This window comes from Canis aureus, chromosome 8 (genome assembly GCF_053574225.1).
Source record: "Canis aureus isolate CA01 chromosome 8, VMU_Caureus_v.1.0, whole genome shotgun sequence".
Taxonomy (NCBI): domain Eukaryota; kingdom Metazoa; phylum Chordata; class Mammalia; order Carnivora; family Canidae; genus Canis; species Canis aureus.
The window spans coordinates 37,482,492-37,504,655 of NC_135618.1; the positions used below are offsets into that span (position 1 = coordinate 37,482,492).

A 22,164-nucleotide genomic window follows, 5' to 3' on the forward strand; every position below is an offset into this window, starting at 1 on the left:
ATAGCACACCTGCCGAGCGCCAGCATGAGAGGCACACAGCGCTCCACACAAGCCACAACCAAGCTGTCCTGGCACGGAGGCCCTCGCATCCACACAGGGGGACTGGGTGGGAAAGCCTACAGCCCTCAGTTAAAACCCACCATTCCACCTAGCTTTCTGTAAGAGTCGATACAAAGGCTAACAAACCAGACTCAAAACTCTGAAGTCAGAATCTCGCAGGAGACCCTCGCAGGAGCCCAAGCATGGAGGACAGGCTCACAGAACAGGAGGCAGGCAGGCCAGGAGCTGCGGGTATCGTTCCCTCTGGGCCACACGTTTACATGAAGCTGTGTTCCTGCAACCAGCAGCCCTTCAAAATGACTGTGAGGCATGTGGATAGGGGCCCGGTCTTGGTGGGGGACATAAAGATGGTTTGTGCCAAGAGGGCTCCAGAGGGATCTGCACACGGGTTATCACATCAGGGTCTGCTCAACTGTATTTTCTAATTTTAGGGGTGCCTGGGTGGCTCAGTTAGTTAGACGTCTGTCTTCGGCTCAGGTCATGATCCCGGGGTCCTGGGTTGGAGCCTTGCGTGGGCCCCTGCTCAGTGGGGAGTCTGCTTCTCCCTCTGCCTCTTCCCCTCCCCCTGCTCATGCTTGCTCACTCTCGCTCAAATAAAATCTTAAAAAAAAAAACTTTGGAGAGTTGAAGATTTAAAAAAAAACAACAACAAAGAGGAAGTTTATCTGCCAACTGAGCCACCCAGGTACCCCAAAGAGGAAAGAGGAACCTTACACAGTAGTGACCTAAAAGTGGGACAAAAAACATTTTACAGATCCCCTACTGTAGTTTTTTAAGAATCTTTCTCATTGCAATGATGGGGGTCAGCCCTCTCCTGGAGACCCCAACCCCTCACTCTAGCCTCAATCCCTCAGACCGCAGCTCCAATGAACTTACTAGTTCCAAAGAAGGGCCAACCACACTTCACAAGGTCATTGCAGGTTGCAACATTGAGAAAGAAATAGCAACTCCCGGTAAACTGTAGGCAATGGGAGTAATCGACTATGATTGTACCTGTACCCACCCATCCGAGGCCTTTCAGACACAAGCTAGAGAACCACAGGATACCCTACACAGAACGTGTTTAATACAGACCTGAACCAGTCCATGATCCCAAATGAGATGCAGAGGCTTACAAATGGAATCCCACAAAGAAATCCTACAAAGCTGGGAAGACCCATTCTCAGCTTTGAAGCTACAAGACGAAACAGTGACTTGGGAAAAATGTGATTTATTTTTTATTTTTTTTTAATTTTTTATTTATTCATGATAATCACAGAGTGAGAGACAGAGGCAGAGACACAGGCAGAGGGAGAAGCAGGCTCCATGCACCGGGAGCCCGACGTGGGATTCGATCCCGGGTCTCCAGGATCGCGCCCTGGGCCAAAGGCAGGCGCCAAACCGCTGCGCCACCCAGGGATCCCAAAAAATGTGATTTATTAAAAATAATTTTTAAGGGGCACCTGGATGGCTCAGTCGGTGAAGCTTCTGCCTGTGGCCAAGGTCATGATCTCAGGGTCCTGGGATGGAGCCCCACATCGGGCTCCCTGCTCAGCAGGGAACCTGCTTCTCCCTCCCACTCTGCCCCTCCCTCAATTCAAGCTCTCTGCCATATAAATTTTTAAAAACCTTTTTAAATTAATAAATAAATACATGTTTCTACAAAAACACTTAGGAATCTAGTCACAGGGGGATCCCTGGGTGGCTCAGGGGTTTGGCAACTGCCTTTGGCCCAAGGCGCCATCCTGGAGTCCCGGGATCAAGTCCTGCGTAGGGCTCCTTGCATGGAGCCTGCTTCTCCCTCCTCCTGTGTCTCTGCCTCTCTCTCTCTCTCTCTATTGTAAATAAATAAATTTTTTTTAAAGATTTTATTTATTCATGATAGACATAGGGGGAGAGAGAGGCAGAGACACAGGCAGAGGGAGAAGCAGGCTCCATGCAGGGAGCCCAATGTGGGACCTGATCCCGGGACTCCAGGATCACGCCTTGGGCCAAAGGCAGGCGCTAAACCGCTGAGCCACCCAGGGATCCCCCTCGTAAATAAATAAATTAAAAAAAAAAAAAAAAAAGAATCTAGCCGCAGTCAAAACTCTGTCCATAAAACAATATGATTTAAAATATATATATATATATATATATATATATATATATATATATATATATATATATATATGATTTGTTTCCTTGAAGTAAAGCAGCAACCACAAATTCCAAACCTCAGGTCACCCTCTTTACTTCTTAACGTCATCAGGTAATTCTCAAGGCCTTCCCTAAGCTACCAGGTTGTTTGGCAGCCCTAACACCTGCAGGAAGCCCGTCTGTCCAGAGAGAAGCAGCCTCTGTGCAAAAACTGAAAACCTAGAGGAGAAACAAAAAATCTCTAGGTAGCTGTTTTCATAAGAGTTATTTGATTTTTCTGCTTATGAGTTTTCTCTCACAATGTTTCAAAAGAATTTTCTCTTTAAAGGGTTTTACTTCATCCAAATGAACTTCACAAGACCACCTAATGAGAAAACCAAACTACAAAGGATCCATCCAACGTGCTCACGTGTAAGAGAATGTATAATGACAGCTGCGCGAGTGAGGCCGGGGCCTGGGATGCTCTTACTTGCCCATCTTTGTTCAGCACGGAAATATTTTTATCTTTAAAGCATCTCCAGCACAGCTCCACGTAGCGCCACAGAACTTTACATTCCAAAGCGAATGACATTTCAAAGAACCGAGGCACAAGCCCGGTATTCCTTCGACCCCGCTCCGTTGCTGGGATCTTGACGAGGCATGTGTGCCGCTGGGCCCGGCCCAGCCCGGCCCCGCTTAGAACGCCGCGCCAGCGCCACCACTGCTATTTGCACACCGGGAACCAGAGGGCTCCGGGCGAGGGCGGCTCCGGCGCGGCCCACCGCAGGCCTTGCGGAGTCCCCCCAGGAAGGGTGTCAAGGACGCGGTTCTAGGTGTCTGCACACCGGCCTGCTCAAGGCAGCCAAGCTGAGCACGGCGTCTCTGGCAGGGGCACGTGTTTGCTGGGCAGCGCTGCATCGGCCACGAGCTCCAGCTTGTCCCTCATCACGCTCACCTTCTTCCCTAGCAGCGAACCGGGCCACCAGTCCGTCCACTCACCTTCGTCACGGGATAATGGGGCAAAACACTATGATGGATAAAAGCGAAGCAATCCAAAACACAAAGAAAATCCTAGAAATGTTTGCAGTAATTAATAAAGTCATCTCCAAAAACGAAAAATTAACATTTAGGCAAAACATCCAGAACTTACACTTATCGTGTATCATAATCATACTCAGTGGGGGCAGCCCGAGTGGCTCAGCGGTTTAGCGCCACCTTCAGCCTGGGGTGTGATCCTGGAGACCCAGGATCGAGTCCCATGTCGGGCTCCCTGCATGGGGCCTGCTTCTCCCGCTGCCTGTGTCTCTGTCTCTCTTTCTCTCGGTCTCTCATGAATAAATAAATAAATCTTTTTAAAAAAAATCATACTCTGTGGGACTGACCTAATAATTTTACATCATATCTGTTTCTCCTTAAAAAATCCCTACTTTTTTTTATTTTTTTAAAGATTTTATTTATTTATTCATGAGAGACACACAGAGAGAGAGGCAGAAACACAGGCAGAGGAGGAAGCAGGGTCCATGCAGGGAGCCGGATGTGGGACTTGATCCCAGGACCCCAGGATCACTCCCTGGGCCAAAGGCAGGCACTAAACAGCTGAGCCACCCAGGGATCCCAGAAAATCCCTACTTTAAAATATATTATGGTGGTGCCTTGGTGGCTCAGTGGGTTAAGCCTGGCTCAGGTCATGATCTCAGGTCACGAGATCCAATCCCATATCAGGCTCTGGGTTCAGCAGAGTCCACTTGAGATTCTCTCCCTCTCCCTCTGCTCCTTCCATAGCTCACATGTGCATGCACACTCTCTCTCTCAAATAGATAAACAAACAAATAAATAAATAAATAAATAAATAAATAAAATGAATTAAGTATTAAAAATACAATACATTCATGTTAACCTGTATATGCATAAACACATCATGGAATGACACACAATAAATTATTCACATTATTTACTTGTAAATGGTGAGTTCTGGCCAAGCATGGAAGCCAACAATGTTGACAGGGAGAATGGGGAAGAGGGGTGTTTCATCCTTCAAACGATACTTGAGATTTTTTTTAGTTTTTAAAAGATTTTATTTATTTATTCATGAGAGACACAGAGAGAGAGGCAGAGACACAGGCAGAGGGTGAGGCAGGCTCCACGCAGGGAGCCCGACACGGGACCCGATCCCAGGTCCCCAGGACCACGCCTAGGGCTGCAGGCAGGCACCAAACAGCTGAGCCACCCAGGGATCCCCAATACTTGAGTTTTATAAACTATGGGGCATAGACTTCAGTCTCTGCTCGTGTACCTGACGACAGCAGACCTGTCACACAGTCTATAAAAGTAACACCACTGAAGAGCACAGCTCTCAGGACAAGAACATGGTCACTATGAGGCAGACCAGCCTCTGCCCAAAGACCATTTTAAGTCACAACCAGAAAAACAGAGACACCTATCAGCAACCACTCATTTCTTTTTTTTTTTTTTTTTGTTTAAGATTTTATTTCTTTATTTGTTTGAGACATAGAGAGAGAGGGGGAGAGAGGCAGAGACACAGGCAGAGGAACAAGCAGGCTCCATGCAGGGAGCCCGACACGGGACTCGATCCCAAGACTCCAGGATCACACCCTGGGCTGAAGGTGGTGCTAAACCACTGAGCCACCCGGGCTGCCCAACCACTCATTTCTTTACAGAGTCTTCTGACTCCTGTTTTAAAATCATACAACTGGGCAGCCCCTGTGGCGCAGCGGTTTAGCACTGCCTGCAGCCTGGGGTGTGATCCTGGAGACCAAGGATCAAGTCCCATGTCAGGCTCCCTGCATGGAGCCTGCTTCTCCCTCTGCCTGTGTCTCTGCCATTCTCTCTCTCTCTCTCTGTGTGTCTCTATGAATAAATAAAATCTTTAAAAAATAAAAATAAGAATAAAAATTAAAATAAAAATAAATAAAATCATACAACAGAAACATCTAATATTGGAAAAAAAAAGAATGAAAAAACAAAAATGGGGACACCTGGTGGCTCAGTGGTTGAGCGTCTGCCTTCGGCTGAGGGCGGGATCCTGGAGTCCCGGGATCAAGTCCCACATCGGGCCCCCTGCATGGAGCCTGCTTCTCCCTCTGCCTGTGTCTCTGCCTGTCTGTCTGTCATGAATAAATAAATAGAAACTTAAAAAAAAAAAAAAAAAAAAAGACAGGATCCGAAAAGGTGATGTGACTGCCATGGCTCAAAGGCATAAAGCTGCCAAACTCTGCAAGTCCTACGTGTGTTTTCTAGTAGCTAAAATCATTTCAACTCAACACATTTATCAAGAAGATCAAACCTGTAAACCACTTCTTAAGCCAAGAGGTACAACTAAGACAAAGACACAGTCCCTTTCCAAAAGGCTCTGAGTTGGGGCGCCCGGGTGGCTGTCAGGGAAGCGTCTGCCTTCAGCTCGGGTCATGATCCCAGGGTGCTGGGCTCCAGCCCCACATGGGTCCCTGCTCAGCGGGGAGCCTGCTTCTCCCTCTGCCTCTCATTCTCCCTCCCCCTCTGCCTCTGCCTGCAGCTCCCCCTGCTTGCTCTTGCTCTTGTGCGCTCTCTCAAATAAAATCTTTAAAAAAAAAACTTTTTTTAAAGCTTTGAGTTGTTTAAAGCTGACTTTGAAAGTTGTTTCAAGGGGATCCCTGGGTGGCTCAGCGGTTCAGCGCCTGCTTTAGCTCAGGGCGCGATCCTGGAGTCCTGGGATCGAGTCCTGCATCAGGCTCCCTGCATGGAGCCTGCTTCTCCCTCTGCCTGTGTCTCTGTTCCTCTCTCTCTGTGTCTATCATAAATAAATAAATCTTTAAAAAAAAAAAAAAGAAGAAGAAGAAAGTCGTTTCAAATCTTTTTAAAAAAAGGGGAGGGCAGCACCTGTGGCTCAGCGGTTTAGCGCCTGCCTTCAGCCCTGAGCATGATCCTGGGGTCCTGGGATCGAGTCCCTCATCGGGCTCCCTGCATGGGGCCTGCTTCTCCCTCTGCCTGTACCTCTGTCTCTCTGTGTCTGTCATGAATTAATAAATAAAATCTTAAAAAAAAAAAAGTCGTTTCAACATACTTTTACCTCTCCCACAGCACCCCCGGCAGCACGCAGGGTCACCGACTGTCTGTGCACTAAGCTGCTGACTGCCACTGCACGTCTTCTATCTGTGAACAGCGCCTGACGACTGATCCCTCCTTCCTTCCTACACGGTTTGCTCATTTGTCTTCCAAGACACCGCCCTCACCACCGTCTCAGCAGACCCGTGTCACCTGACTCCTGGTGTCTACCTACCGTGGCTCACCTGCCACGCAGGCTAGGGGCTCTAGATCCAACACACCGGCGACTTGGAGACCAATGCAGAAGCTGCAGTGGGTTAACTGACTCTCGGAAACATCAAAGCAGCACTGTGAGCTCGTGCCACTGCTGTCCCTGCCAGCCGTCTGTTCAGCCCTGCTGCCCTTCTCCCTCCCCGTGGAGTGCACAGCAGGTGCAGGCTGTGTTCTCACTTTCTTGAGGTCTTGCTCAAAAGCCATCAGTCTGACATGGGGGGCTCTCCGGCCACACTAAGTCCCCACCCCGTCCTGCTCCTTGCTCGCCCTGTACTCCAGCACAGCACTTCTCGCCATCGGGAACATTCTGCATTGGTTGTAAAGATTTTATTTATTAGAGAGAGAGCGAAAAACAGCAGCAAAGAGCACACGCAGGGAGGCGGAGGCAGACGGCGGCAGCCAGTGGGGCCACCCGGGCTGGACCTCAGCAGCCCGGGCTCACCCCTGAGCCCAAGGCGGACGCTGGACAGGCCGAGCCGCCCGGGCGGCCCTGGATTTTATCTTTTCACGTCTTGTCTCCCTGTTGGAATAAGCTGCAAGCTCCGTGGGCAGAGGGCCCTGTGCGCGTCGCTCACCGCGCACCGCCAGTGTCTCGGTGCGGCTGACGGGGCAACTGCTGGCGAGTCCAGCCTCAGTCTCCCGGGCCGCCCCCTGCGCGCCGCCCACGCTCCGACCTCGACCGCTGGCCGGGCGCGAGCCCCAGGAGCCGCGGCGGCACAGAGCAGGCTCCCGGCCCGCAGGGAGCTCCCGGCGGGAAAGCAGGAGGCCCCGTCCCACTGCGGCCATCGTGGCGCACCTGCGTTCACCGCGGCCCGCGACCGCTCACAGCGGCCTGCCTTTCGCGAACTGGGCGCGGCCTGCAGGCCCGGCAGCCCTCGGCAAGCGCACACGCGCACATGCCTTGCGCCTCCTCCTGAGGCTGTACCCCGGGCGCCCCACCCCGCTCGCAGGCACACGACCCCCCCTCCCCCCCCCCCCGCACGTCCTGTGCGGTGGCCCGGCCAGCGTCCGGCTGGAGGAGAATCAAAGGCTCCTATTTTGGGAAATCAAGTAGAGGGCGAGGCCTCACAGGGATGACGGCTGAAAACGGAGGGGCCCTGGGGGCTCAGTGGTTGACCCGCCTCCGCCCAGGCGTGACCCCAGGTCCCGGATCAAGGCCCGCATCGCGCTCCTGCGGGGCGCCTGCTTCTCCCCCTGCCTGGGTCCCTGCCTCTCTCCGGGTCTCTCATAGATACAGAAGTACATGAATAAATAAAATTAGGAAAAAAAGAAAGAAAATTGAGGGACTAGATGGAAGTGTGCATGGTCACCCGGGAGACCTGCAGCTCCCCTACCTACCTGGCTCCGGCACCAACAGCCTCCCCCACAAAAAGGGGGCCACGCCAGGGGCAGCAAACCGCTGGGAGAAGAGACTCCAGCAGGGAGAGGCACTGGCGGCTGACCCCCCGCGCCCCTGCAAACCGCCTGCCTGCGTGCATCTCACGCGCCTCACTTCCAAACGAGAAGGAACAGCCAGGGACAGCCAAGGACCATCATTTGGGTAAAACTTCCAGCAGGCACAACGGACACCAGCACGAACCCATAATAAAGGAACCGGGAAGACAAAGACTACACCACACGGAAAGCGGGGCAAGCAGCATGGAAGGGATCGTAACATGTGCAGGACGACTTTAAAATGTTGACCCATGAGGGGCAGCCCAGGTGGCTCAGCGGTTTAGCACCACCGTTGGCCTAGGGCGTGATCCTAAAGACCCGGGATCGAGTCCCACATCCGGCCCCTGCATGGAGCCTGCTTCTCCCTCTGCCTGTGTCTCTGCGTCTCTCTCTGTGTGTCTCTCATGAATAAATAAATTCTTTAAAAAAAAAAATGTTGACCCATGAGCAGTATGTTCATCAGCGCGCACACTCGGAAAACACACACAGGACACATTCACCAGGAAGACCAGGAAACACAACAAAAAGAAACACAAAACAGGAGAAAAACAGATTTAAAACACAAAGGCTGATTTCAACATTTCTTTTTTTTTTTAAGATTTTATTTATTTAAAAAAAAAGATTTTATTTATTTATTCATAGAGACACAGAGAGAGGGAGGCAGAGACATGGGCAGAGGGAGAAGCAGGCTCCATGCGGGAGGCCCAAGGCGGGACTCGATCCCGGGACCCCGGGGTCACACCCCAGGCTGCAGGCAGCGCTAAACCGCCGTGCCACCCGGGCTGCCCCGAAGGCTCATTTCAGATGGTCCAATATCTAAATAATAGGAAACTCCAGGGATCCCTGGGTGGCGCAGCGGTTTGGCGCCTGCCTTTGGCCCAGGGCGCGATCCTGGAGACCCGGGATCGAATCCCACGTCAGGCTCCTGGTGCATGGAGCCTGCTTCTCCCTCTGCCTGTGTCTCTGCCTCTCTCTCTCTCTCTCTCTGTGACTATCATAAATAAATAAAATTAAAAAAAAAAAAATAGGAAACTCCAAAACAAGGAAACGGTGAAAATGGGGGATAGGAAACCAATGAAGAAACAACACTTAACAAGCTCGCAGAGTTCGAGGACAACTTTCCTCAGCACAGAGAGAATAAAAGCCCCGGAGCAAGGCCCAGTCCCAGGAGACTCGCTGCTGACAGGACAGCCGAGGCCGCCCCGTGGCCCCAGAGCACCGCTGTCGGCCTTCTCCGCACGCCGGGGGATGCAACACGGGCCCGCAAGCCCTGCAACCACCGAAGCAGACGCCGGGCAACTGGAATTAGAAGCCGGTTCAAGCCCTCCGCCACCCACGGCGCCACACGGCCTCACACAGGGGCCACAGAGCAGCCGCGGGCCACCACATGACGGCCACATGGCACTGCAGGATGGCCGCAGGGCACCACATGACAGCCACACGGCAGCCACAGGGCGCCACAGAGCACACGGCACCCCATGGCACCACAGACACCTGAAGAACCAGCACGTCAAGGGCAGTGGGCCCAGGTAAGGCTTTAGGACACGCGTCTCTTGGGGAAAACCGCTCCACCGGCAGGCTGTACAGGTGGAGAAATACATCCACAGCGTTTCTTATGTGGATCCAGCGCAAGGGAAGATTTACGTCAGAAAGCCCAAATAACCAAAGGGAACAGTGCAGCGACGAAAAATCAAAAATATAAACAAAAAAATGGTACAAGAAAGAGCGCGCTGGCCCACCTCAGCAGCAGAGGCCCCACTGGGACCTGCCCACGCCCAGCGGGCCGCAGCCGGAGCCACGCCAGCACGCCAGCACGCCAGCACAGCCCAGGCCTCGAGGGAGGCGGCGTCTGTCTGCAATGAAGCCTCAGGCCCCCAGGAGCGCGGAACCTCGCCCCGTCGCGGGCCGCGGGCCCACGACGCTCCCTCAACGCTCCCTCGAAGCTCCACGGGAGCCACGCGGGGAAGACACGGCACAGCGGCGGCGGGGCTGTGGGAGGGGCTGCGCTGGCGGTGCGGGGCTAAGAGCCTAGTTATCACCCTGTCCGCATTACTGGAGTTCTTCCTTATCTCCATATTTTTTTCATAAAAATTAAATTTTTTAATTAAAATTAATTTAAAACACTGGTACGGTGTGCAGGGGCGCCGGGCGCCCTGGCGAGGAGTCAACTTCGCCCTTGGCTCCTCCCCGCTCAGCGCCCACCCGCTCGCCCTCTCCCTCAAATAAATAAAACCTTTAAAATAAAAGTTAAGGGATCCCTGGGTGGCGCAGCGGTTTGGTGCCTGCCTTTGGCCCAGGGCGCGATCCTGGAGACCCGGGATCGAATCCCACGTCGGGCTCCCAGTGCATGGAGCCTGCTTCTCCCTCTGCCTATGTCTCTGCCTCTCTCTCTCTCTCTCTCTGTGTGACTATCATAAATAAATTAAAATTTTTAAAAAATAAATAAAATAAAAGTTAAAATATAATAAAATACTGGTATAGTAGTACAAACTCGGAGAAGATCCAAGATCACATTAAAAGAAAACACTTAACACGCATCCTTCTTAAAGATAAACTAGGCTTCTGAATAGCTGCATATAATCTAGACCACCCTGCAATACACTTTTGCATATATTTTAATAAATCCTTTCTAATTTCTATAAATATATTTTATAGGCATTTGGAAAATGTAGAAAAATAAAAAGAAAAGAAAAAGCCTACATTCTCCAACCATACGGAAAAAGAAAAAAAAGAAACCTGTGCAATCAACCACTACTGGGTATTGGAGTAACTCTGTTAGCTACCACAAACAACAATGCAAGCAACATTCTTTGTGTCTTTTTTAAGTCCTTTCTACACCCAGCCTGGGGCTTGAACTCACCACCGCGAGATCAAGAGTCCCACGCTCTATCAACTGAGCCAACGGGAGTCTCCCTTATGTTTATTTTTAAATATTGGTTCAAGGGACACCTTGGTGGCTCACCAGTCAATGAAGCGTCTGACTCTTGATTTGGGTTCAGGCTGTGGATCTCAAGGTCCTGGGATCGAGCCCATTGGGGCTCCACACTTAGCACAGTCTCCTTGAGATTCTCTCCCTCTGCACCACACTCACACACGTGTGCACGTTGTCTCTTTCTCTCTCTCCCAAATAAAGAAGTTAATCTTTTAATATTGGTTCAAGAGAAGACCCTGGCCCTATAGACTGAAGATGAGTTAGTAGAGCTCCAGAGAGGGTCAATGTCAAAACCAAAACCAAAACCAAAACCAAAGCATTTAAATAGCTCAAAGTGCACAAAGCTGGATGAGCAGAGGGCCCAGGAATGGACAGAAGCTCCCTGCTGCTGGGGGGGGGGGGGGGGGCTAAAACGACACCCACCCAACCACCTAGCCACCCCTGTCCCTTAAAACCAGAAGAGTCAAGACCAGTTGCTACCAGAAGTTTCAGTGGTCCATAGAGAAGGTCCTTGGGCCAACGCCAGAAGCCACCCAGCGATGGGAGTCCAACTGCAGAGGGGACGTGGGCAAGGCCAGAGGGCCCTACGCACGGCCTCTTCTGTGGACTCTCTGAAGATGCTGAAGCGCTTTACTTTAACAAAGTCAGGCAACCAGCCCCCGTCCCAGGAAGGGACTGAGGAGATATACTGAGCTGTTTCCTCAGATCAAACACATTTTGGAATTAAGAGGCTCTAAGAGGATCCTTAGTGGCTCACAAAACTGAGCGTCTGTACTGATGTGACACAGAGGAAAAATAAAGCAACACAGATTCTCTTCCACACACAGGGACGTACGCACGGTCACACTGGTGCCGGACTGGAGAAAGATCAATTAGACTGCCTTGCCTTCCCAAGTGAACACTACTCGCCCAGATCCCGCTTATAATACCTGCACGGTAAGCTGGTGTAAACGACATCAGGATTCTAGAAAACATGAACAGAGCTGAGGAGTACGAGTCACATGCAAATCTCTGGGACACTGGGGCACAAACATGAGAATGGGCAGTGACACCAGGCAGCTGACCTATAGGTATGGCTCAGTTCCAAAAGCTGCACACCAGGCCAAGCACATCAAGCCCACGCTCTCCTAAAATAGCTGCGGCCACACGTCAGAGCCACGGGCAGTGCAGTCCATGCAAAGGGCCCTGGTCAACAATGTTGTTCGTCGGCTCTCTGCGAGCACTTCCCTTTCACAAATACACTGATACGGAGGCCCAGGCAGAGAGGCCTCTCTATTCCAGATTTTTCTAGCTAACGGCAGATATTCTGCTGGACTCTGCTAAAACCTGTTGAAGACCATGGCGTTTTGTATGACTAAAGCAGAGAAAAAAACACAAACACTTTTAGAATCTCCTGTAACTAATTTTAAAATTTTAATGGCCAGCCCTACCCCCAACAGGTATATGAAACGCACACAGCACGCCTGTGCTGCTGGGACAGAGGAGCTTGAGGTTGAGTCCGGGTGCAGCGGGACGTCCTGAAAGAGCTGGAAGAAGGGATGACCTGATCGGAACTGCACTTTAGAAAGACTGCTTTGGGGATCCCTGGGTGGCGCAGCGGTTTAGCGCCTGCCTTTGGCCCAGGGCGCGATTCTGGAGATCCGGGATCGAATCCCACATCGGGCTTCCGGTGCATGGAGCCTGCTTCTCCCTCTTCCTGTATCTCTGCCTCTCTCTGTGTGTGTGTGACTATCATAAATAAATAAAAATTAAAAAAAAAAGAAAGACTGCTTTGGCCCTGCAGGGAGAAGACACGCCCGGGTAGGCGGTTCTATAGTGGGGTGCCTGGGCGGCTCAGCCGGGTAAGTGCCAGCTCTTGATCTCAGAGTCAGGAGTTTGAGCCCCACTTGGGCCCAGCATGGAGTTCACTTAAAAAAAGGTTTGCAAAAAAAAAAAAAAAGGTTTGCAGCGGCCCAAGAGGAGGAGGTGGGAGCCAGCACGCAGATGGCAAGAAGTACAGGATTCCACACACATCTCTCAGGGAACCAGAACCTGCTGCTCTACTGGATGTGGGGGTGAAGGAAGCAAGGATCCAATGGTTTGGGTAGATGCTGCGGTCACTTCTGGAGGTCAGAATGATTACAAAACGAACAGGTGTGGGGTGGGGAATAAATAAGCTTCCCCTGAAGGAAATACGTCACTAGAATCTAAACATGTCATTCATATCTTTGAAACCATATGTAATTCTGATATAAACTTCAACATCCAGGGCAGCCCGGGGGGCTCAACGGTTTAGCGCAGCCTACAGCCCAGGGCGCGATCCTTGACACCTGGGATCGAGTCCCACGTCGGGCTCCCTGCATGGAGCCTGCTTCTCCCCTCTGCCTGTGTCTCTGCCTCTCTCTCTCTCTCTCTCTCTGTGCCTCTTATGAATTAATAAATTAAAAAAATATATATATATATGCATTTTTCTTATTGATAACTAACCTCTCCACCCAACATGGGGCTCAAGTGTACCATGGCAAGATCAAGAGTCCCACCCAGGGATCCCTGGGTGGCGCAGTGGTTTAGTGCCTGCCTTTGGCCCAGGGCGCGATCCTGGAGACCCTGGATTGAATCCTACGTCGGGCTCCCGGTGCATGGAGCCTGCTTCTCCCTCTGCCTGTGTCTCTGCCCCTCTCTCTCTCTCTCTCTCTGTGACTATCATAAATTAAAAAAAAAAAAAAAAAAAAAAAAGAGTCCCACCCAGCCGGGTACCCTGGCTGTCAGCCCTTTCCATGCTGAGTCGCTCCTACTATGCACGGCACCCATGGTCCATTCCTGGTCATGACCACGATGACCAGCCCCAACCAGGAGCTCCTCACCGGGCTGGCTGGCCCACCAGGAACACACAAGTAAGTAGCTGAGACGCAGTCCTTAGGGAACTTCTCAGCCAGTGAGGAAGGTAAAGGTAGTAAAGAGAAATGGAAAGCATTTGTGAATGTCCGGCATGGAACCCAGCAGCCACTGCTAAGTGTGGGTGGTGGAGGCCTGAGCAGGTGACCAACCAGGCCCAGGAAGAGAATGTGAGACAGGCCCTCCCACATAGTCCCTGACTGCACTTGGGGGGCCAGGCCACACTTTAAAAAAAAAGATTTTATTCATTTATCTGAGAGAGAGACAGCAAAGGAGCACAAAGCAGGGGGAGGAGCAGAGGGAGAGGGAGCAGAGTCCCCGCTGAACAGGGAGCAGCGGGGGGCCTAGGCACCCCCAGGCCACACTTCTGATGGGAAAGTAAAACAGGAGCGGCCAGCTAAGTCTCACAGCCCCTGGGCCCTAATGCCAAATCACAGGCATCATCAGAGAACCTTTTGCCAATTCAAACCAGTTAAAATGGTGGGTGTGAACCAAAGTTACGTTCAAAGTTCACTGACTACGGTAACAGACTGGGAAAATTTGCATCAAGACTCCCACAGGGATCCCTGGGTGGCGCAAAAGTTTGGCACCTGCCTTTGGCTCAGGGCGCGATCCTGGAGACCCGGGATCGAATCCCACGTCAGGCTCCTGGTGCATGGAGCCTGCTTCTCCCTCTGCCTGTGTCTCTGCCTCTCTCTCTCTCTCTCTCTCTCTGTGACTATCATAATTAATTAATTAATTAAAATGGGAATCCAGCTTTATTTAAAAAAAAAAAAAAAAAAGACTCCCACAGAACAGAATTTGCATGGAGACGCAGAGAGCCAGGAATTCTAGGATTGCTTGACCCAGGGGCTCAAAGTGACCCCAGGTGAGCAGGATAAATCCAGAAAAAGCCAGGGGCACCGGTATTTTCTGAGCTTTGACAGAAACCTAAGTATAACACTCATTTAACCTTTCATAGATCGGGTGTATTATAAAGAACAGCCACGTGCACGCACACATGGCCAAATGAAGCCTGACGCTCAGGCCTCCCATGGGGACATGGGGAACAGCAGGGCCAGTCAGGAAGGCTGAACTGCACCAGAGAGCACAATCGGAGGAGCCCAGACAGTAGGTAGGACCGACGGAGCCGTGGGGCTCAGGTTCAAGAGACCCTGCGGTCATCCTGTCCTAAGTAATCACCCCACACACACCTCCATGCAGAGTCAATGCTTAGGAGAGGCACCTGCTGCCCACAGGAAGTGCCTCCCCCAGTCAGGAGATTTCCAGTCCAGCACCGCCACCCCTTCCCTGTCCTCTCCACCCCAATATTCCTTTGCGGGACCACGTCCACCACTGGGGCAGTGGGCACTTTACGTCCCTCCAGGTTTCCCCTACTTGGTGTTAAGCCCAGCAGCACAGTCCCGGGCCCCTGCACCAAGATTATGCTGGAACAGCCACGGAGGCACACACACCGCCCTCTGGGCCTGCAGAGCCAAGTGCAGGACCTCCCGTGAATGCTGGGGGCAGCGTGTGCTACCAAGCCAGGGAGCCCGAGCCCGTGGGTGCTGCTCCAGCCTCCCTCAAGCTGCGAGCACAGCGGCCACGGAGGGCAGGGACAGAGAAGCGGCAGCTCCTTACCGATCTACGCGCGCTCACCTTAGGACCCGGCAATCGTACTCCACGGCGTTTACCCAAAGGAGGTGAAAACTTCTGTCCACACCAAAAACCGCACCACAGGTTTACTGCAGCTTTATTAATGATTCCCAGAACTTGGGGCAACGAGATGGCCTTCAGCAGGCGAGCGCACGAAGGAACGGAGTCCGTCCGCACCACGGAGCGCCACCTGCGCTCACGAGGAACCACCCAGAAGCCGCGAGGAGACATGGAGGGACCTCCTGTTACCATGTGAAGGAAGCTACTGAGAAAAGGCACACGCTGTGTGATTCCAACCACAGAACATTCTGGAAAAGGCAAAAGCGACGGTGGGGGAGACAAATGCAGTTGCCTGGGGTGGGGTGGGGGGAATGAGCAGGCTAAGCACAGGGTGTGCAGGACGGTGACCCTACTCAGCCGACACGATGGTGACGGATACATGTCATCGACGGACCATCCAGGCCGCAGCGCGCCCGGCACCAGGCACGCACCCCGGTGGAGACTCCAGGCTTTGGGTGGCAGTGGTATTGATGTAGGGTTATCAGCTGCAACAGACACACTGCTCTGTGAGGGGTACTGATGTGGGGGAGGCTGTTGGGGGGACGGGAAACCTCTCTACATTTTTGCTGATAACCTGAAACTGCTCTTAAAAAATAAAGTCTTTAAAAGAAAACTGGCTGGAGTCCAGATCAAACCACATCTGAAACTGGCCCTGCCTCTAACCTTTTCGTTGATTTAAGTTACCTAATCCCCTTCACTGTTTAAGGCAGGGTAGGCTGGATTTCCTGTGATTCCCAGCCTAGTGCACCCAACTGCACACCCCAGCAGGACAAAGCAGAATGTGCTGGACCTCATACCTGTCGGTGCTAGTAAACGATGACCGTGACATCAGAGATCTTCCACTCACTAAAGTATCAGAGCCAACCTCGAGCAGAATGGGGTTCAACTGTGGCTGGGACTCCCAACTCCTGGCTTCCTCCGCACCAGCAGCTCCACGACAGGCAAGTCAAAACTAAAATGTGCCACAGTCCTTACAGCTCAACGCACTTAAACAAGTAAAGCCAACGTACTCTAGTAATTTAAAAGCAAAGCTGCTGCTTAAGATCAAGAACCAAGGGGAGGGATCCCTGGGTGGCGCAGCGGTTTAGCGCCTGCCTTTGGCCCAGGGCGTGATCCTGGAGACCCGGGATCAAATCCCACGTCGGGCTCCCGGTGCATGGAGCCTGCTTCTCCCTCTGCCTGTGTCTCTGCCTCTCTCTCTCTGTGTGACTATCATAAATAAATAAAATAAAATAAAAAAAAAAAAAAAAAAAAGAACCAAGGGGATCCCTGGGTGGCTCAATGGTTTAGCGCCTGCCTTTGGCCCAGGGGGCGATCCTGGGGTCCCGGGATCGAGTCCTACGTCAAGCTTCCTGCATGGAGCCTGCTTCTCCCTCTGCCTATGTCTCTGCCTCTCTCTCTCATGTGTTTCTCATGAATAAATAAATATTAAAAAAAAAAAAAAGAGAGATCAAGAACGAAGAGCAGCCCTGGTGGCTCAGCAGTTTAGCGCCTGCCTTTGGCCCGGGGCATGACCCTGGAGACCCAGGATAGATCCCCACGTCAGGCTCCCTGCATGGAGCCTGCTTCTCCCTCTGCCTGTGTCTCTGTGTCTCTCATGAATAAATAAATTAAAAAAAAAAAAAAAAAAAACGAGAACTGAAAAACATACAGAATAAGACTCAGGAAACTTTGCCTTTTTTTTTTTTTTTTTAAATAATCTGTATATCCAAACTGGGGGGTCAAATTCACAACCCCAAGGTCAGAAGTTGTACTCCCCACCAACTGAGCTAGCCAATTCTGATTTCTGATTTAAAGGATTCCCAAGCCTTGGGGCACCTGGCCGGCCCAGTCAGGGGTGCACGCGACTCCTGACCTTGGGGTTGTATGTTTGAGCCTCACGCTGGATGTAAGATTATTTAAAAATAAAAATCAAAAAAATAAAATAAATAAAATAAAATCGAGAGATACACACACACTCAAAAAGAAAAAAGAAACAAAGAAATAAATCAGAATTTAACTAAAAATTTTTCAAAAAAATAAAAATAAAAATAAAATAAAAATAAATAAATAAATAATTTTCCCCTGAAGCCCAGGCCTCGAATTTGATTCCATCTTAAAACTATTCTAATTAAATCATTTTAGGTTGGGTTTTAAGAACCATGGTAGTTACTGGCCTTACTTAGAATAAATTTACGGCAAGTCTTGTCCTAAAAAGCTTGCTATATCAATAACGTTAAGCTTAAGACAATGAGCAAAAGGCACACAAACATTACTTTAAATGGCGTATGTTGAACCGCACCACTTACGTGACCCTTAAACCTCATGAACATTCAGCCAGTTTCTGTACCAGCGTGAGCCTGAAGAAACCAGCAGGTTTTAACAGCAGCGCGGGAGGGGAGAGGATTCGGACTCCTGACTGAATCAGCAGGGGTCACGCGGGTTCCCGGCTCCCAAAGTTTCACACACAGGTGTCCCCAGTGCAGGGAGAGGAGTGGGCAATGGGAGCACCCTGCCAACGGCGGCTAGCACCGGCGAGGGGCTCCAACCCACATCAGCGAAGTCTCCGGTAAGCACAGAAGGGACAGCCGAGGAAAGAACGAGGAGCCAGGTTTCCCAACAACAAACAGCTCTCGACAGCACCACGGGCACCTCCCACGTCGCAAGGCGCCACATGCGCAGGCGCTAAGCACAAAATCAAATGCCACCGGGACTGGGCCGCACCACAGCTCTTAATTTGTGAGCAGAGGGGACAGGGTCCCCCAGCACGATCCCCAGAGAAGGCCCCAGAGCGCTGTGGCTACCTGCTGCGGCAGCCTCCCCACCAGCGCTGCACAACCTCCAGGAGGAATCTGGGGAAACGATCACGAAAGACAACCATCCAGAATTCTGGCCGCACTGACGCTTTCTACGTCCACTACTCTCTGTATTAAGCCAAGAGGATTACACGTATGGGGTAAGTCCCCCTGCACGCCACAGGCCAAGTCTGAACGCCACGATCTCTGGGACGTCCGAGGCTCTTCGTGACATACAAGGCCGTACACTTGGGACTGTTCTTGCCAAAGGGCCCTCAACTTACAAGTATTAAAACCTTGTGCTGCAAGCGTCAAAGTAGCAAGAGGAAGAACCACCGCCACGCTCACCCCCAGCAGCAGGAGCACGCCCACGTGGGGCCTGGGACACAAGACCACTCCTGGCTGCCACCTGTGCCTGCCAGCTGTCCAAGGCTCGGACGTGAGCACAAACACGGCCGCCTTGCATCCGACTCACCTGAATTCTCTGCCTTCGCTGTACCGTCTACTTGAGGAGGCCCGCGGGGCGGCCGTCTCCAGAAGCAGCTTCTGTGTGAGCCTGCCGGGGGGAGCAGGGTCTCTGCCACCGTCTTCGTCCTGCTCTTGGTCACACTTCCATTCCTCATCTTCGTTCAGAGTGGGCAGGTAGCCGGGTATGCCCTTGCCCGTCCCTGACCCAGAGCTCTGGTCGCTACAGAGCTTCGGGCTCTCCGAGCCTGTCCTCGTGTATTCCAAATAAATATCAGACTTGAGGAAAGAGGGGTAGGTGTTCTCCTCCATGGTGGACTGGATCTCCGTCTGTGCCTGGTCAAACATGGCCGGATCGATGAGCTGCTTGACGATGCAGTCCTTTATGAAGCTCTTGGTGGCCGGCTTGGTCTGGCGGGACACGATGCCGTTGTTATCGAGGATGTACTTGCGGTAGATGGCCTTGGCCAGCTTCAGCCTCTTCTCCTCGTTCGAGTCACAGGGCTCCAGCTTCCTGAAGCCGCTGCAGGCAAACCAGAAGTCCAGCAGGTCAGCACAGTCCTCCTGCTTCAGGAAAGTCCTAAACAGGTTTATCCCATCCTGATCGTCCAGCAGGGAGTGCAGCGACTCGGCCCACTTCAAGTATGGCGGGGTGGGGGAGGCGCTGCCCTCAGGCTCGTACCCCAGGTCCAGGTCGGAGCGCCTCGGAGTGGCTGCTGAAGTCTCACCTTTGACCCCGGCACCTTTCCCGGAGCAGAAGCTGTGGCTGACGGGCCTGGGGTCTGTGGACACCAGTTCACCCTCCTCACCAGGCACTGGGGGGCGCGGGGCATCTTCGGTGAAACTTGCTCCGAGGTCCAAAGGGAAACCCTGCTCTTGGATATTCATTTTGGGACTCTGTGCGTCAATGAACAATGAGCGCTGCACCCTAATACATCAGTACTTATAGCTCCAAAGTGAATCAATCTGTCCTGTTGAAACCATTAAGAGGACAAGGATTAGGAAAGGTGGGTCCATGGAAACATGACCACAGAGGTTTTCTCAAGACAAGACTCGTAATGATGCCCTCCCACTCGAACTCAAAGCCAGAAATTCAGTTTAAATTTTCAGTCTTTCGTCACAAGGTTTATGCTATATTAAAACAATTTGTGAGAACTTTTACAACCACATGTACGTCTCTGGATCTCAAAAATGAACGCCTAGAACAGGGACACAGAGTGCCACTCCCCTCAGGTGTCTTTCTGCCAGAACATCACGGACACAAGCAGCCTGGGGACCTCCCATCTCAACCACAACAAGCCCTTCCCTGCAAGCTCTGGGAAGCCAACAGGCCCGGAGAAAAGAGATGTGCTTTCTAGTGTTCCGGGCTGCAAAAACTGGGACGAGAGCTGGTTCCTCACACGTAAGATGAGGATGACCGCCCTACCTGCGATGCGGGATCACCGTGATACTCAGGTACGGAAAGGCAGGCTCGCCGCACAGCACACGGCAGGTAGTCATCTGCTCCCCACACCTGTGGGCCCACGGCCACTGTGCTTTCTGCCTACCCCGTTGCTGCACGCCTCATATGCTTCCTAACGTGTGCAAACACGCAAGGACGTGTTCCTTGAGCTCTCAACACGCACCTGTACGAACAGTGGTGGGTCACCCAAGGACTCCCCACACACATGGTGGCCATCCCACATCACAGTGTGGACAATATTAAAACATGCTTCCACCACAAAGCTGCCTCTGACCTCGCCTATAAGGAAAGCGCCCTCCTGATAGCAAATAGCAATTTAGTATTCTGAAGAACGGAGGAGACCCGGAAAAAGAAAATGAAGTCCAAATGCAATCACAGCTTTTAACTAAGCGAGCACACGGCTCGCGTGATTCACCTCCATAAGCTCAAATCCCAACTACACATCCTCTCGGGGGTTGGGGACTACAGGTTGCGTGGCTGCTGCGACAAGCCCCCCTCAGGTGTGAAGGAAGGCTCTCCCGGGTCGGGACTCTTTCACGGTCTCCGGTCCTCCCTGACATGCCCCACAGGAGCTCTGCCCACGAGCTGGGCTGTACCGCCCCACCTGGCAGCCCGCACTCCTCAAGGTGGTCTGGCTAGAAATGGGCTGGAGAGAAGCGTGTCAGCTCCAAGCACCCAGAGCACTGAATAAGCCAGAGGAAGAAAAATAAACACCTTAAATCTAGTACCAACACCAAGGGCAGCCCTCCCCGCCCACCGCTCCCCACCCCTGGCCACCAGGCGATCCGCCCCCACAGCTGCATCCTCACACTGCACGCACTGCGTGTGCCAGCAGATGCTGATGGCTAGAAGCGAAAAGCCCCCAGAGACAGAGAACGGGTCACAATAACGTGCCCCAGGTGACATTTCTACAGCTAAGACTTCTCGTGAAAACTACCGGGCAGTATGTAATCTCAGCAGGAACAGCCTGCTTCTTAAGGTCAAGGCCCACGGGCCGGGCACCCCGCTGTCACGGACGACTCCGACGCAAAGTCCCTCTCTTTGAGCCCTGTCAACGTGAATGGGCACCTGTGGTGTCTCAGCTCCACACTGGCTCATGGACACCTGATGTCGTCCTGTTCAGGACGCCTTCTTAGGAAGGAGGGCCCGCGCCCGGCGCCCTGAGCCCTACCCTCAGACACATTCCAGTTCGCCAGTCCTGAGAAAGAACCGAGTCACTGCAATTCAACGGGAGCTTAATTACAAGTCACCGTCGCTGCTCTGGAGACGCAACTATCTCCCGTGTAAGTTACTGGTAGCAGCCTGATTAAACGTTTTCTGCAGGACCCACAACACCTAGCACACTTATTCACTGGCATGAACACATAAGACAATTGTCATAGATGCCAAACATTAGCCCTCCATAGATGCTGAACTACAGCAGACAAAAACAGCAACAAAACTCAACATCTACCCCTTTATTCACAAAGCTGGCTATCTTTAAAAGCTTACATTTTAATTCACGTGTGAACAAGGCTCCCCCCCACACCGCCCTGATCATTTTAAACTATTTTTCATTGCCCGCGAGAAATAGCTCTTATAACTCACTTCTGTTTTCGGCTGTCAACTGACAGACGATCCTCGGTGGCCCCAGAAGCACAAAGACACCTCTCCAAGTTACTGACATTATGGAAACACGCTCTGATTCCCGCCGTCCCTGGGTTCCCACAGCAGAAGCACACCCAGCGTTTTGGTGTACGCACGTGCATACCACACATAAAGCAGTTACGTTAATTCAGGTCAGAGGCAAATGCCACAAGCCTTGATCTGGCCAACAGCCTGGAACCACCATCAATAAAAGGATTCCATAAAAGTCCTCCACGGCTCCGACGAATGCTCTACAAGGCTGATAGGGCATTTAAAATCTCCTGTAGTCACTGCTGAGCCATACCCCCGTGGAGCCACAGCAGCCAGCTCCATGCTACACATATAGACACATGTTCCTCCACTAAAACCTAACTTCATAACTTTTGATTTATAGGAGCCTGGAAGCAATAGAGCATGACTGCGACGCTGTC

The 22,164-nt window shown here is 51.9% G+C and overlaps 1 protein-coding gene across 5 annotated transcripts in view; it reads right to left on the minus strand.

The window, feature by feature from the left end:
- The window catches only part of AXIN1 (axin 1), a 63,498-nt gene that overhangs the window by 37,796 nt on the left and 3,538 nt on the right, over positions 1–22,164 (minus strand). For all 5 annotated transcript variants that reach the window (XM_077905891.1, XM_077905890.1, XM_077905887.1 and 2 more), the window contains exon 2: positions 18,656–19,616. In XM_077905891.1, the coding sequence (XP_077762017.1) occupies positions 18,656–19,533 (878 nt within the window). In that variant the 5' untranslated portion in view covers positions 19,534–19,616. The remainder of the gene's footprint in view (positions 1–18,655; positions 19,617–22,164) is intronic.